The following is a 16,238-nucleotide window of genomic DNA, read 5'->3' on the forward strand; positions in this document are numbered from 1 at the left end:
AAGCTACTCCAGTAATAACACTGGTGGAAAGCATCAACCAGGAGCCTGGAACTTAGTGTGACTAGGGTTTTTATGTGGTTATAGCCTGACAATATATCCTGTTGCTAATGGAGTGCACGCAGTTGCTAGTGATGCTGTTCTCCTGCACAGAATTTAAAGTAGGAGAACTGTGCTCGGTGATACCAAGGAGCTATGAGGCTTTTTGTGGTCAGCGATGCTGACAGAAAACAAATGATCCCCTAACTGGATGACAGATGTCTGTTCTTAAGGATGAGAGAACTGTTCAGGACAAGAAGCCTTGTTGGAAAAGTTCAGAAAGGAAAAAATTTTGTGATAGTATTTTGGCGAGATGCATGCAAAGAAGCACTGAGAACCTATGGGTAGTGGATCTCAAGCATCCAAGAATTAAGCAATTGTTCTTTCTCCCAAATTATAGGCCAGTAAATCCATATGTGATTAGGTTTCATGGGTTAACTCTTCTCATAGTTCACTTAGGGATAGTGAAAATGTTCGTCCTTCAGTGGACAAGGTGTATTGAAACTTGTTGCATTTACTCCCTCTACTTATACCAGAGGAAAACTGGCATTACAGCATTATTATTTGAGCTGGCACATAACCTGCCATGTAATGTGATCTGTAATGAAATGAAATACACTGCTGGCAAGAACACTGTTATGCTGCTGTAAGGGAATAAGTGCTGTATATTTAGATATAGCATGACATCAAGCACAATATTTGTGTTTTAATTATTATTGATAACTAAAAAAATAATCCTGCAGTATTTTTACTGCTTTTTTCTCTCTAAACTTTTGCTTTGTTTTGTAATCATGGCATAAGTTGAAAGAAACATTCTCTTACTGCCAAGACAAAAGCCTGTATAAGAAGGCTAGAGAGAGCAAATCTGAGTTATTCCAGTGATTGATGGACAAGGAAGTATTTTGTGATTTCAAGTAATGGGGATAATTCCAAAGCATGTTCATGGACTCTTTTAGCAGCAGGTATACATTTCACCCAGTGTTTAGGAAGGATATGGTTGGATATCTTCGATTTTGCTGCAAGAAAAGTGGTAGCAGGTGTTTTGCCTCACTGTTGAGCACAGCTGAAAAAAAAAAGTGGTCAGAGAAGAATGCAGTCTGCTCTAGTAGGAACTAAGCACTTTATTTCAAATCAAAGTTAGAAGACCACTTATTAACAGAATTTTAAAAAAACCTGAACAGAACGGTATAGGAACACAAATTAAAAAAAAAATCCCGAAGTCATTAGCATCTAATTTTTGGAGGTGTACCAGAAACAACAATCCCTCTGGACCTCTAACAGTTAATAAAGTAGCACAGTTTCCAGGGAAGGGTTGCTATCACATATGATGAAGTAGGACAAAGTTAATCTCCATTAGAACAAAAAAGCCAAACTTTTACTAAATAGAGAAAGATGAAATCACAAGATCTTATTTCCAGGGTTGTGAGTAGTTTTGGAACTCTTTAATGAAGAATAAAACAAGTACAAAACCATCTGAGTGTGCTTCACAAGTAATTGGTGCGGTATATGGAATACAGATCAGACTTTATATTCAGCACTTGGAAAAGTATTTTAATAACTTGGCGAAGTAAGGGTACTTCTAGTCTCTGAAGCAGCAGCACTCGTTTTCCACCACAATTAGTTTCTCCATTCTGTCATTTTAATAAAAACAACTCTAGAGTTTTGAAAAAACTCATTTGAAGGGAGCACTTGAAGGCATCAGTGTTAGTATTTGTAGGGCTGTCAGCTTCATGCGAAAAGGCAAGATAAAACAAAGGAATGTGTGACATTCCAGGTACTGAGAAGGGATGTGGCTTTCAGCCGCAGAAGATACTGTTCTTTACACTAGGTGCCTCTGTGAATTTACTTGTAGTTAAGTGAGTGAGAATAACTGTTTATACCATCAGAGAAAGAACCTGAGGAAATTTTCCTGGATTTACACACCTCTCTGTACCTGGAGAGCAAATTTTCCATATCTCTTGTCTTTTTTTTGTATGAGTTCTTGACTTGTTTTTTAAAAAAAGTTAGAAACAACAACAACATAAAACATTTAAGAACCTCATGTGGTTCAGTTCTGGTATGGAGTTTTTATGGCCATTGGCCAAAGTAAACTGAACAGCTGTGGAGACTGTCTTCTTCCAAGGTGTAGACAAATTTTTGTTGTAGCAGTGACATTTTGCTGCTGCCTGGCCCCAAACTCAGCAATTTGACTGCACCAGGCTTTCTGAACTGGAGGCTCTCGGAGTGCTCCCTAGTTCCTTGTCAAGCTCTCTGGGGTTCGTGTAAAGATGGTGTTTTACCCAGCTGGCTGCTAGTCAACCGTGTTGGCAAAACCTCAAGTTAGAGGTTCCCTGATGCTTAAGTCAGTACCCTGCCTCAAGCACCTCTTCTGTCTCCATGTCCAATGCCATATGTCTTTCAGTGGCTCCCTCACTTTTCTCTCTTCCTACTACAAGGAGCTTCACTGCCTGCTTCAACAGGTGATCTGGAAGTCTTAGAATCAGAGCTCTGCTTCCCTAATCACTGTAGAGCTGTTCTAGGAAGCAGTTCCTCTTCCAGACACTTTGCCGTGTAAGTAGATTTCAGGGAGATTTAAGTATCGTGCCTGAGGTTGAGGATGCCCTCATTTTGTTTGGGTTGGCAGAAAATAGGAACACAGTGTTGAGCTAAATAGTGTGCTTGAGTGCAGACATTTTTTGCCTTTCCTTACATCTTAATGACATTAGATCAAAGGAGTTTTGATTAAAGCACATAGCACTGACTCATGGATTCTAAACCAGGTTGTAATTACAGAGAACTGCTTTAGTCGCTGTATAGACATAGGATATATTAGTTTCATGTTTAGTTTTTTCCGCTTAATTTGTCTCCATGTAGCAAGAGAATCACCACTTACAAGCCTCACTCTTTATGGGGTGATTAAAGAAACAAATGTCCTTTCCGGCTGTAAAAAGGAGTCCTTTGAGTGAACTGTCTAGACAAGGAAAAATATTTGGTGCTTGGACTTTCTCTGTAATATCCCATACATTGAAAGATGTTTAGACTGTACTTTTTAAAAACAAAACCGTCTTCTGTGGCTGTATTGTATACTGAATTAGGACACTTGCTGCAATCACAAGTTTTGTTTCTGCAACTTTTTAGTCGATGACCTTGGGTTTACCTATGAAGAACCACCTGCATGAATCATTGTCCTGTTTCCTTTAACATTTAGCTTTTAAGTAAGTGAAATTCCGTAATTTAGGTCATTCTGAAATCTTCAGTTGCAGTTTCTTCTGCTTAGGTTTCTAGCAGAGTAATTGTTCTGTGGCTCAGGAACTTTTTTTATTCAACTCATGTAGGCCACTGAAAATGCAAACACTGTTATTGTCTGTTGTCTTAAATTCCTGGCTGTCAATCTACCATTTTGAATTCCTTTTCTTAACTATTATTAACATAGTTTTCTGAATAAGGATATTCAGATTTTTTTGCTAGATATGTGAAACTGATTATCGTGTGGGACTAAATATTAAAATCAGATATGTTATGCAGGTCTAGTGCATAGCAGCAAGAAGGAGGGACCAGCAAAACACAGCCATAAAGAATTTTTATTTTCTTTCTTCCGGTATCTCCACATGCATCTTTTTAGAATTTTGTCATTATGGTGACTTGAAAAGAAAAAAGTATTAAAGGTAGTACTTGAACCTCTCACCTTTGACAGTGTCTTTAATACAGATACGTTGTGTACTCTAGTTGTTGAATTATTTCTACTCGGGAGAGTTTGTGGTAGATTTCAATAAGTTCAATATGCAGAAACCACCCAAAATTTCATATTCAATTCCTTGAGAATAAGCATACTGGCTATTGTATTCACTGCCAAATACAAATTACCCTTTCTGACATAAATTCTTTCAGTATTTTTCCTTTGTTTAATAAATCAAGATATAAAGACCATTAAAATCTTTATTGACAAAACTTACAAACCAAATAATTTTTTTCTACCACTTCCATCTGCAAGTACTTTTTTTATAATCATTAATTATACTCATAAATTTCTCCTAGATTATAGTGTATGTAGTTCATACATTTTTTGTATTAAATTTGTATTTTAGCTGAAGGTTGTTAACCAGTGAATCAGTTCAGTAGATGTAAGTTTCCAGACACTTAAGCATCCTAAAGTGAAATAAGATGCCTTTCTGAGAAAAATGTTAAAATTGCACAATTTACTCCATTGGTACTGAAATTGCCAGAGTTTTTTAACCTATTTATGAGGTTGTGGATAGTCTCTTCTGGCTTTAAAAGTCTATATGCAATTCTAAAACTGTTCACACCCTACCACAGCACATAGGAAAAGGTAGTTTTCAAGACCCCAAAATGCCTCTCCCTGTGGCATGTGGAAGTATGTGTGGATGAATTTGAGCACTTGGGGAGCAAGAGGGCAGGTAACAGGTATAGATGGTAAATTACATGCTGTTAAATTTTGATAGCTTGGGGACCTGTGACCACTTGGTTCCAAGACCAAGAGTTCCCTTTCAGCTTAGCATAAGACACAATTTAAAAGGAAAAATGTCCTTGCTGGGTGAGCACTGTCAGGGGAAGAATGAGGTTGTAGGGGTAGTTTGCTTTTGGAAGACTTTGTAACGCGAAAGCTAGAAATTCTTCTTTTCACTTGGGAAACCTGCAAAGTGCCTTCTCAAGAGGGCTAGATTTTTTTTCCCCTTCTGCAATCCAGAGCGTGTTGCAGAGAGAGCTGTGTTATCTCTGTCTCTCCTATGCTGGAGAGAAATAGCCCTAACAGACACGGACAGAGGCCTTGGGAAGGCAGGGGAGAAACAGAGATTATAAAGAGGCCCTTAGAAGGCGGGAACTTGCCTTTTTTCTCCCTGGGGCCCGGTGTGTGAACTGCACTGTTAGGTATTTTGTAAGTTTCTCATGTTCTGGCCTTCTACATAAACTTTTTGAATTCTTTCCACTGCCTTGGTGTTTCTGGGGATATCTGCATTTCTTACCTTACAGAGGTGCATCTTTGCTGACTTTTCTAGGTCTTTCTTTGACACAACTGTGAAGAGCTGGAGGAGTAGACAGGACTATGTTTGAGCCCTACTCTCTCCTAAGAGATAGACACTCAGCAGCAGTGCTGCTCACCTGTTCAAAGAAGCCCTATCTCTGTGGCAATGCAGGATTCAGTCCCACCAGCTCTTTAGTTCAGGGAGTGCCTACCTTCACAGGAGGTAGGATGATGGCAAGTGCCATCACATGAAGGGCTACTGTAATGTACAGAATTAACCGTAGTAATAAGTACTCAGATAAATCAAGAGCAAATCCCTTTATTCCCCATTTAAAATGTAATTACCCCTTGAGGCACTGTGAAGAAGGCAAGGGGACAGCAACCTTACTTAATGTCATAATGATTTTTAGGAAAGAAATACAGCAATATTTTCTCTACTTCAGACTGCAGTGGAATTTAGAAGGAAGAAGGTACTACTCCTAGTATCCTGGCAGGTTCTCTGTTTCAGCTCATGTTCTTCCTCCTGAAAAGCACACCATGACATCTTTAATGACCACACATGGTCAGGGCTTTGGGTTTAGGTCTTTCTTTAAGTGGAGATAAAAATAATACATTCCTAGCACTTGTCATACACTTGCAAAAATAAACCATGATCTACCACAAGCAGCTTTGCTTCATTATAGTTTGAAGGGTAGCTGAGTCAAAGAACAGACTTACTCATGCAAGTGACTGTTACTTCCAAGGCCAGCAAACCACAAACAGGAAGTACAAATGAAAGGGACAGTACAGAAAGCATGCGGGCACTGGAATTACTTTACCTACCTGAGTAAGATTATCTGTGTGTGTAAATTTACGGGATTAAAGACAGAAGGCTCAGTCCACAGATATTTACCACTTAGAACATGAAATTCTCTTCTGTGCTGAGAGCCAGAATGAGATCTGTGCAGCACTTCTGCACAGGGGATGCAACCCTACCCTTGAACTCTTTTTGTAGGCACAGTGAGTTTGGTTTCACAGGTGCTGTTGACTGCATAATACTACACTGGTAGAATCTGTAAGTCAATCAGAGAGATTATTTAAACTGTGGCTTATTATGTGGTATGTATCATGCCATGGTTGGCAGGTTTGGTGAAACAGATGGGTGGAGGCAGTTGACCAAAACCATTGTCTGACATATTTCCTGCAAAGTGAATACTGAAACAGTTTCTTTAATTGTACGTGTGCAAATTTTTGTGTCTTGTCCTTTGAGTGTTCCTTCCCAATGTGTAGAGGAGCATTGCTGCATCTGTCTGCAAAAATGGCCTGTCTGTTAATTTTCTGCACACTTCATGAATGTCTGCTTTTGGCTGTCACGCAGCCTGTCTGATGTTAAAATTCTTCCTTGCAGATGTGGATGAATGTGCAAATGGCACAGTATGTGGCAGTCACGGGTTCTGTGAAAATATGGATGGCTCCTACCGCTGCCTCTGTTACCAAGGGTATCAGGACACACAGGATGGGCAAGGGTGTACTGGTGAGTTCTTAGGTGCGAGTAGTCATTGCTGCAAAGTTCAAGTGATCAAAAAGCAGCATTCAAACAAAACGCATTTCATAAGTACACTTTTATTTTCTGTCATTTTTTGTTGAAGTTGTACCACTTACGAGTAAAATGAGGTTAAGCTGTGCTTTACTCATTGAACTTTGTGCCAGATGGAAACTTAACTGTGTATCTATTCAATGAGAACCTGCTATTAGGACAAATGGAAGCCAACAGCAAGTAAGCTGACCCACTCATTTTATCTCTTTTTAAAAACCCAAGAAACCTCACTGTTTCTGCATGTCAGGACCATTCACAAATATAAATCATAATAGGTTGAATTTAATACTTCAGCCTATTCAAGTGCGCCATCTGTTTAGTCCCTTAGCTGAATAACCAGGACCCTGCACTACCCTTGCAGGAAATAGCGTCTGGCATTTCCTGCCAGAAATGCCAGGCTGAATTAGATGGCACCTCCCTAGTTGCACGTATTTGAACAGATCTTAGCACTGGCTTCTAGCTCTAGGAAAGACACCTATCACCATGAAATTATGTGAGATTTTTGTAGGTATGTAAATACTGCACATTTCTTTTGTGAGTAGTAGGTTTCCAGATCTGTTGTTAATAGTGATGCTTGGACTTGAGAACCATCTGAGGCAGCACAAGTTTCTAATGTAAAATTAATACCAGATCAAGGAAAGGTATTCATTAAGCGATTTCTTCAAGCCAGAATCAGGATGAAACACATTTACCAGGAACAGAGACTTAAATGGAATGCCAAACAGAGAGGAGGAGTTAGAAGTTTTACAGAGTGTTTGTATGCATTTTCTAATATATTCAATAGTTTTGTTACAAAATTCTTTATGCCATTTGGCACTTAGCTTGCAACATACCAATATATATTTTGGCATGCAGTAACTTTTCATGGAAGAAAACAAATGAAGCAAAGAAAGAAAAAAAAAAGGGAAAGGAAAAACTGGTATGGAGCTAAATTTAATTTTGAGTTCCTAGTGAAGTAAAACCATAAAGTAATATATTTGTTTATTTTTTTCTTGTATACACTATGTAATATAAAATACTCTTATAAATTTTGAAGCCAGTTTTCTACAAAAACAGTTTTAGGAAAAAGTAAGTCTTTAGTTCCTGACTAGGCAATGGTCCCCAAAGAAGACTTGTTCCTTATGAGAGGAACCCAGTAAAAAGATAAAGAAGAATCTAAGTATATTTTTACTGTTGAGCAAACTCTAAGTTAAAATGCATATTTATATAAAAATATGCAAAAATAACATTTATTCATATGAGTAGATTTTGATGGGTAAGAGGTAAAATTGATGAAGCATTGCCTCACAAGTTATATGTTAGACCACACTCAGTTATAGAGATTTCTGAATTGTGATACAGAAATTATCATTTACACATTCAGTCATTAGTAGACAAAGTAGATTTTCAAATGTCCACTTTAGCAAAAGAGAGTAAAGTTAGGTGATCCTGACAGTATTTGGTAATCCTTGCTTAAATACAGACAACTCTCCTATCAATCAAACAAGCATTTCAGAGTAGGCTAGTTAGCAAGTGTATGGAATCCAAGTTAGGAATACGTGGAGTGAGGAGTTTTGCAGGGTTTGGCAGGGGTCCCTGGATGACCTGTGCATAACTCTTCTGGGTTCCAGAGCAGCCTGTGAGGCCATGCATATGAGAGGCATATGGTGGCAATGGGACTGGGGAATTCACTGTTCACAAGGAAAATGGGATTTTGAGAAGGAAAATTAATTGTCTTTTTATAGTACAGTCTGAATCACACCAAAACCTCTTAATTCTGCTCCTTCAGTTTAGTGAAAATTTGATAATAAGGTCAAGAAAACAAATGAAATTAGTCTGAATATTAAATCCCAAGAAGAGGATACACTGGAAAGCAAGTATTAAAAATGAGAAAGAAACACCAAAAAAAAGTGGTTTCTGGTCTACAAGCAGCACCTAATCAGCACTAATACCCTATAAACTGTCGCTTTCAGGGACCTTTATTTCAAAGGACTGACTACTTGTTTATGACTCTACTTTGGTATTAGTGAGTTTTTAATCCTTCCCTGGAGATCACATCAGTAATCTGGCAGACAACATTGGCACAGATACAGCAGATAAAAGAACAAACTGTCAGTAATGGGTCTCAATTTATGTTTTGGATTTTTTCCCCAGATGTGAATGAATGTGAAATGTTGAGTGGAGTATGTGGCGAAGCCCTCTGTGAAAACGTTGATGGTTCTTTCCTGTGTCTGTGCTCTGATGAAAACCAGGAGTATGATCCAATGACCGGACAGTGTCGCTTCCGTACCTCACCAGGTAAAATGCGAGTGGATTTTTGCATGCTTGCAGTTGTTTCCACTGCATATGTAACCACGGGAAGGGCAAAGTTGGTTTAAGTGCTGGTGTTGCTTTAACAATAACAGAAAAATTTAAAACTTTTTCTTCTTGAAAGTACGTGCATGAGAAGAGGTTTTTCTAGGACGGAATATGTTATCAGTGAATCATTAGCAGTGAAAACATAGCAGAAACACCTTCTAAATGTTATACATCAACAGACTTGGCAATAATGATGAACTGTTACAGCAGTTAAGGATAAACAGTCTCTTGTTTGCTGTACTGTAATAATGAAATGTGATATGGAATCAAGTCTGTGTCCTGAGTGATTTTAATTTTTGTTCAAATTTTTACAAACATCCACTAGTATACTTGGACAATGTTTAAGGAAGCATATTATTAAAATCAGAATTTGTATATAGTGATATGTTGTTAGCATTATCTAGTATTAACATAAGTCCTAAGAAAGCATAGTGGGGAAAACAAAAACCCAAACCGCTAAATTGTTGACCATCTCCTGCTGTTGTCAGTCACTCTAAGAGTGACTGTTTGAGGGTCCTTGCCTACTTTACTCCTTTTTTCCCCACTAGTCCACTGTACTTGATTTGTGAGGGGTTTTTATCAAGTGTTTTTTGTGTTAAAAATACTACTGGAAAGCTGCCTGCGCAGTTCTACACTGATCCATTTTGGAGAAAGGAACAAGCCCTCAATAAGGATCAACAGAATACAAGAAATGAAAAGATTTACTTGCATGGCTTTCTTTCTCCTCCAGAATGCAAATCTTGGTATTTTTTCTTATTTTGTTCTTACACTACAGGCTGATCTAGCTTCTGGAAAGCTTTGTTTCTAGTGCCAGGATGCAGACTCTACAGCTTCTAAAGTTGTGGCTGTTTTCTCCTGTCACTCATGGTCCTTTAGACTTGTAAACAAGGTTGAAATATCTGTGACCTAATTGTAACAAGTATTAGATCACTGAATGTAGCACTCAGCAGCACTCAAGAAGTTGCCTGTGAAATATCATTAGTGGCTGATTGACAAAGGTTTTTGTCCTGTGAGGAGGTAGTACTCAGGAGAGTTCAGCTACTTGATGAAACAAAACCAAAGCTAAAAAATCAGTAGAGGACCTGAGCCATCAAGTCCAAGGAACATTTGAGCACGTACCCTAACATAACTGTGGGGAGGAAGCGAATGAAAAACACAGTGTGACTGATTGTACTGTCCACAGATGGGTACTCTGCTGTCAGTACTAACTCCATTTTGTCGTCAGCAGTGAACATAGCTTTGCTGTGATCAGTTTGGAAAGAAACTATTCCTCCTTCCCTTCCAGCCTTCATCAGGCTCTAGCAGAACCCATGCTTTATCTTTGTCTCTTCTCTGATAAGATCATCAAGGGGGAAGGTCTCATATGGGAGATCAGAAGGACCTAGTGAGAAGTACTTTACATTATATGCTCTTGAACTAGAATAAGGCGAAGTGGCTGTAGCAGGAACAGGGATCTTACTATTCTCTTTTCTTCCAAAGTAAAAGGAGAAGAGACTGCTGTTGGTTCTTCTTAAACTGTTCTTGCTGCAAAGAGCGTTAGAATAGCCACACATCCTCTGCCTTTGATAAGCCACATACTCAAGTTGGGTGTGGTTTTTTGGGAGCTCCTGTGGTGCATGTGGACATCATTTGTCAGTGTTAGCTTGCAGATGCCTATTTTCAGAAAGGAAGAATTTAATCTGCATTATCCTGTTGCAGATATCTATAGTTTAGTGTGGTTTACTCAGCTCTTGTTTTATTTCTCATTCTGTATTTTTGTGCATAAAGAAGAGTTTGTCCATCTGTTACGAAGTGCAAATAGGTGAAGTTTGTTCAAATGTTGCTTTAATCGGTGACCTTTTTTCCATGTGGTTAAAGGTTGTTAGATTTGTGGAGTGCTGTGTTAACACTTTTCTTATCATTAGAAACTTCCTTTTATTTAGATTTTATTTGCTCTAAATTTGTCTATTGTTAGCTGTGTCTTGAAATAATCCTAGCAGTGTATGTATCAGGAATTCAAGCCCATATTGTCACGTTCCAGTCAAAAAAACCATCAAAACAAAGTAATTGTGCAAGGTTTAATTGTCTTATTCCCCTCCTCTCCACCCCACCATTCACAAAATGTAGGAAATGCTTCAGAAAGAAGAAAACATACAGGAGGAAAAGACCTTTATTCTAGATGAGATGAAAATTTGCTGTTATATGCATCTTTGTATCTAAGAGAGAAAAAATTGCATGGATTAGGTTAAAGTCTTCTCATTTATTCTTGGCTTCTGTATAAAACCATTTGTGATTAATTTCTATCAAGTACCAAACTCAATGTAGTTCAAGTAATAATACATATTATTGTGGGTTTAATTGTTGCATGTTGCAGAATGCATTTAAACTACTAATATAGACTGATACATTACTAATATGTCTCATTGCATTGAATGGATAATGGAAGCAATAATGGATAGTGTATATTTGAGGATTAGAAAAGTATGCTTTGGGGTGGCATGCCAAAACTTGAGGAGTGAGATCCCTCAATCTTCTTCATGAGGTGTCAGCTACAATGAACCACACTTGAAATGTTTCTGTACCAATGCTTGCAGCATGACAAATGAGCTCAAAGCCTTGGCCCAGTCCCCTCTAGAGATATGACATCATTGACATAAGCAAGACCTGGTTGGATGAGTCCTGTGACTGGAGTGCCATGTTGGATGGTTACAGGCTTTTCAGGCAAGGTGGAAGATGGTGTGTGTGATGAAGGGGCTGGAATGCATGGAGCTTACAGCTGGCAATCACACAGTTTAGAGTTTATGGGTGAGGATTAAAGGACAAACAAATAACATGGATGTTATCGTGGGAGCCTACAATAGACCACCTAGCCAGGACAATGGCACTGGTGAATTGTTCTTTGAGGAACTAATGGACACCTCCAAATCAAATGCCCTTGTCCCTGTGGGGGACTTCAACTTGCTGGATGTTAACTGTGAACACCACACAGCTTGTACAACCCAGGCCTGAAGATTCCTAAAACACCTGGATATGCATACGCACTGTACACACACACACACATTAAGTGTTGCAGCTTGTCGCATGTGGAGTCAATTGAGAAATTTAGACAAGTTCACCCTGATGATAGGCCCATACAAATCTATTTTTACTGGATTTTTGAAAATCAGATTCTGAAAGTCAGAATCAAAGAATATGATGAGTTGGAAGGGATCCATAAGGATCATTGAGTCCAACCCTTTGCCCTGCACAGGACCACCCCCAAATTCTTTTTGAACTCTCTCAGGCTTGGTGCCATGACCATTTCTCTGGGAGCCTCTTCCAGTACTCAAAGACACTCAAAAGGTGAAGAACCTTTCTCTAATATCCAGCCTAAACCTCCCCTGGCACAACTTCAGCCATTCCCTCAGGTCCTGTCGTTGGTCACCACAGATCAGTGTCCACCCCTCTTCTTCCCCTCAGAGGAAGTTGTAGACTGCAATGAGGTCTCCCCTCAGTCTCCTCTTCTCCAGGCTGAACAGACCAAGTGACCTCAGCCAGTGTTACTCAAACTGTTTGCTCAGAGCCACCTGAGTCTTTGCTGAGTTTTTAGAAGTCATGAACTTGCAATGACTATTTTTCACTCTAGCAACCACCTTTCTGATTCTACCTGTGAATGAGAGGTGTTGGTACACAGCTGCAGTATTTAAGATCCATCAGTTCTGCACATTTTGGTTTTTTTCCAGATCAAAGTGTTAACAGGACAATATTAGACAAATACTTAAATGTATGCTGAAATCTAAGCATGTGCTAATATCCAGACTGTCTCCTGAATCCTATATTACTAATGTATTTTTTTACATCAAACATATGCTGAAGCATATTATTGGATCAAGGCTAATCTAAGGTATATAAATCTATTTCTAATAAATACTTCAGAATCCAACCATGCAGCAACTATACAGAATTTCTCATATAGGCTGTTGTATCAAGAATATGATAAAATTATGTTTCTGTACCAACATCCCTTAGGTAGACAGATATTTTACATTTTCTAACAAAAAAACAGAAGCAACAATGCAAAAAATATGTATCCATTTCCTATCTTATTTTTTCAACATACCTAGTGAAATCACTTTCAAAACCAACCTTTTTACTAAATGGTTAATAATCTATGAAAGAGAAATTATAAGCCTGTAGACACAGACTCGTCTTGGTTTAAAAAAAAAAAGATTTGTGTCTCATTTGCCTCATTTGCTTTCCAAACATTCATGACGCCTGCTTGACTAACTCTCAGCCACAGCTGTGTAAACAACACCCATTTAAGCTGATGAACAGATAGTGGGAGGAGAAACCAACACATCATATGTAAAATGGGAATAAAAAAGGACATGAGACTACCTCCCCTTCCTCCCAGGGCAGCTTCTGGTGTTCTTTCTCTGGTAAACAGGATGAAAACTGCCATGCTTTCTCTCCTGTTGAAAATTTGGCTTTGATTCAGTTAGACAGATGGCAAATGGCCAAGGAAAATATATGATTTGGTGTCTGAAGTACTGCTCTCTCACTTTGGAATGGCAGATTTTAGCTGCATTTCTGTGACATGATAGTCTTAACATAGTTCCTATTGGATAGCAACTGATACCGCAAAACCACCTCAATTGATGCAATTCAGCACATTATGGAAAATTGTAATTATCTGATGAGGGTTGACTACAGGCTAAACTGACAAAGCTGAAATAAGCACCCAGCTGGGTGTTTCTTTTAATGTACAACTTAGTTGTATTGGCAAAACTGCAAAGGAAAGTTTGCCTTGTAGGTGGCAACACTATACTAAATTTGAATAAAGGTGTCTGCCAGCCCCTCAACATCCCAAAACTGAAGTCACTTTTCTGAGGAAACTAGAAATAGTTCCAATTGTCAGTTTGGAATTAGAAGCCCAAAGAACTATTACAGATATTCATACCATTGGAGTGCAATCCATATTGGCATTTTTAAACCTGCTTTCCTCAAAATGGATCTAATATTTGCATGCTCAGTAAAGTTGCCTTGCTCCATCTGCTTGGGGGAATGTGGGTGTGCAGTGATAATAGGTAGCAAGAGCTGTAGTTCATTTAATTCCTTCAGCATTTGTTGGACAATCACTATCTTCGAGCTCGCACCTCACAACCATTATTTTTAAGTGGTATTTTTGAATCATAGAACTGTTTAGGTTGGAAGTGACCCTAAGATCATCAAGCCCAACCATTAACCAGCACTGCCATGTTCATCACTAAACCATGTCCCCAAGTGGCACACATTTTTTGAACACTTTCAGGGAGGGTGACTTGAACACTTTTCCTGGGCAGCCTGTTCCTATGCTTGACCACCCTTCTGTGAAGAAATTTTTCCTAATATCCAACCTAAATTTCCTCTGGAGCAACTTGAGGTTGTTTCCTCTCATCCTTTCACTTCAGACATGGCAGAAGAGGCAAACTCCCACATCACTACAATGTTCCAGGTAGTTGTAGAGAGTGATAACGTCTCCCCTGAGCCTGCTTTTCTCCGGGCTAAACAGCCCCAGTTTCCTCTTGGCTGCTCCTCTTAAGACTTGTGCTCCAGACCCTTCACCAGCTCTGTTGCCCTTCTCTGGACATGCTCTGACACCTCAATATCCTTCTTGTAGTGAGGGGCCCAGTACTAAGCATAGGATTTGAGGTACAGCCTCACAAGTGTCAAGTACTGGGAGACGGTCACTGCCCTGGTTCTGCTGGCTCTCAATCCTCTAATCTGGATCATTGATAAAGATATTAGACAGGACTGACCCCAGTACAGAGCCCTGGGGACTACCACTTGTGACTGGCCACCAGCTGGTCTTAAATCCATTCACCACCACTATCTGGGCCCAGTCATGCAGGCATTTTTTCACCTGGATCTTCCTTCCTTATATATATCTATGCTTTCTTATAGGTGGATGTCGTATTTGCTAACCTCCAGTGAACTGGGACCTCCCTGGTTAGGCAGTATTGCTGTTGAATGATGGAAAGTGCCTTGGTGAGAATGTCTGCCAAATCCCTCAGTACCTCAGGTGGATCCCATCTAGTCCCATAGACTTGTGTCTACATGGCATAGCAGGTCACTGTTTCCTCTTGGGTTGCAGGGGCTTCATTCTGCTCCCCATTCCTGTCTTCCAATTTAGGGGGCTGGGTACCCTGGGGATAACTGGTCTCACTATTAAGGACTGAGGCAAAAAAGGCATTAAGTACCTCAGTCTTTTCCTTATTCTTTGTCACTGTGTTTCCCCTCCACATCCAAAAAAAGGGTGGAGATTCTCCTTAGCCCTCCTTTTGTTGTTGATGTATTTGTAAAAACACGTTTTGTTGTCTTTTGTGGAAGTAACCAGATTAAGTTCTGATTCTGATTCAGCTTTGGTCTTCTAATTTGCTCTCTGCGTAACTTCCTGACATCCTTGTAGTCCTCCAGAGTTACTTTTTCCTGGTTTCAAGGGTAATTCACCTTTTTTCTGAGTTCTAGCCAAAGTTCTCTGTTCAGGCAAGCTGGTCTTCCCTGCTATCTTGTCTTTCACTACATAGATGTGGCCTATGGCACCTTTAAGATTTCTTTCTCGAAGTACATCCAGCCTGCCTGGATTCCTTTACCCTTCAGGACTGCCACCCAAGGGAGTCTCCTAAAGAGGTGCAAGTCTACCCTCTGGAAGTCCAAGGTGGCAGTTCTGCTGGCACCCCTCCTTACTTTTCCAAGAATCAAAATCACTATCGTTTTCTGATTGCTTTGGCCAAGACAGACTCTGATCATCACATCACCCACCAGTCCTTCTCTGTTCACAAAGTCCAGCGGGGCACCTCCCCTGGTTGGCTCTCTCACCAGCTGTGTCAGGAAGTTATCTTCCACACACTCTGTGAGCCTCCTAGACTGTTTCCTCTCTGCTGTCTTATATTTCTAGCAGACGTCTGGTAAGTTGAAGTCGGCCACAACAACAAGGGCCGGAGATCGAAAGACTTCTCCCAACTGCTTATAGAAGATTTTTTCTCCCTCTCCATCCTGATTGGGTGGTCTATAACAGACTCCCACCAGAATATCTGCCTTGTTGGCCTTCCCTGTGATTCTTACCCATAAATGCTCAACTCTGTAGTCATCATCATTAAGTTCCAGACAATTGAGACACTCCCTAACATAAAGGGCTACCCCGCCACCTCTCCTTCCTTGCCTGTCTCTTCTGAGGAGTTTATAACCATTCATTGCAACACTCCAGTTGTGTGAGTCATCCCACTATGACTTGATGACAACAACTATGCTATAGTTTTCCTGCAGCACCATGAAACTAACATTTGCTGCAGTAGCATCTGGAAATGTGCTGTCACTCAGGTATAAAATAAG

At 39.6% G+C, this 16,238-nt stretch overlaps 1 protein-coding gene across 13 annotated transcripts in view; it reads left to right on the forward strand.

Moving 5' to 3' along the window:
• LTBP1 (latent transforming growth factor beta binding protein 1) overlaps window positions 1–16,238 on the forward strand; it is a 191,471-nt gene that overhangs the window by 149,134 nt on the left and 26,099 nt on the right. For all 13 annotated transcript variants that reach the window (XM_051783021.1, XM_051783026.1, XM_051783025.1 and 10 more), the window contains 2 exons: window positions 6,384–6,509; window positions 8,706–8,849. In XM_051783021.1, coding sequence (XP_051638981.1) covers window positions 6,384–6,509; window positions 8,706–8,849 — 270 coding nt within the window. The remainder of the gene's footprint in view (window positions 1–6,383; window positions 6,510–8,705; window positions 8,850–16,238) is intronic.

The sequence above is a fragment of the Manacus candei genome, unplaced genomic scaffold, assembly GCF_025592945.1.
Source record: "Manacus candei isolate 608988 ecotype Guabito, Panama unplaced genomic scaffold, ASM2559294v1 h1tg000017l, whole genome shotgun sequence".
NCBI lineage: Eukaryota > Metazoa > Chordata > Aves > Passeriformes > Pipridae > Manacus > Manacus candei.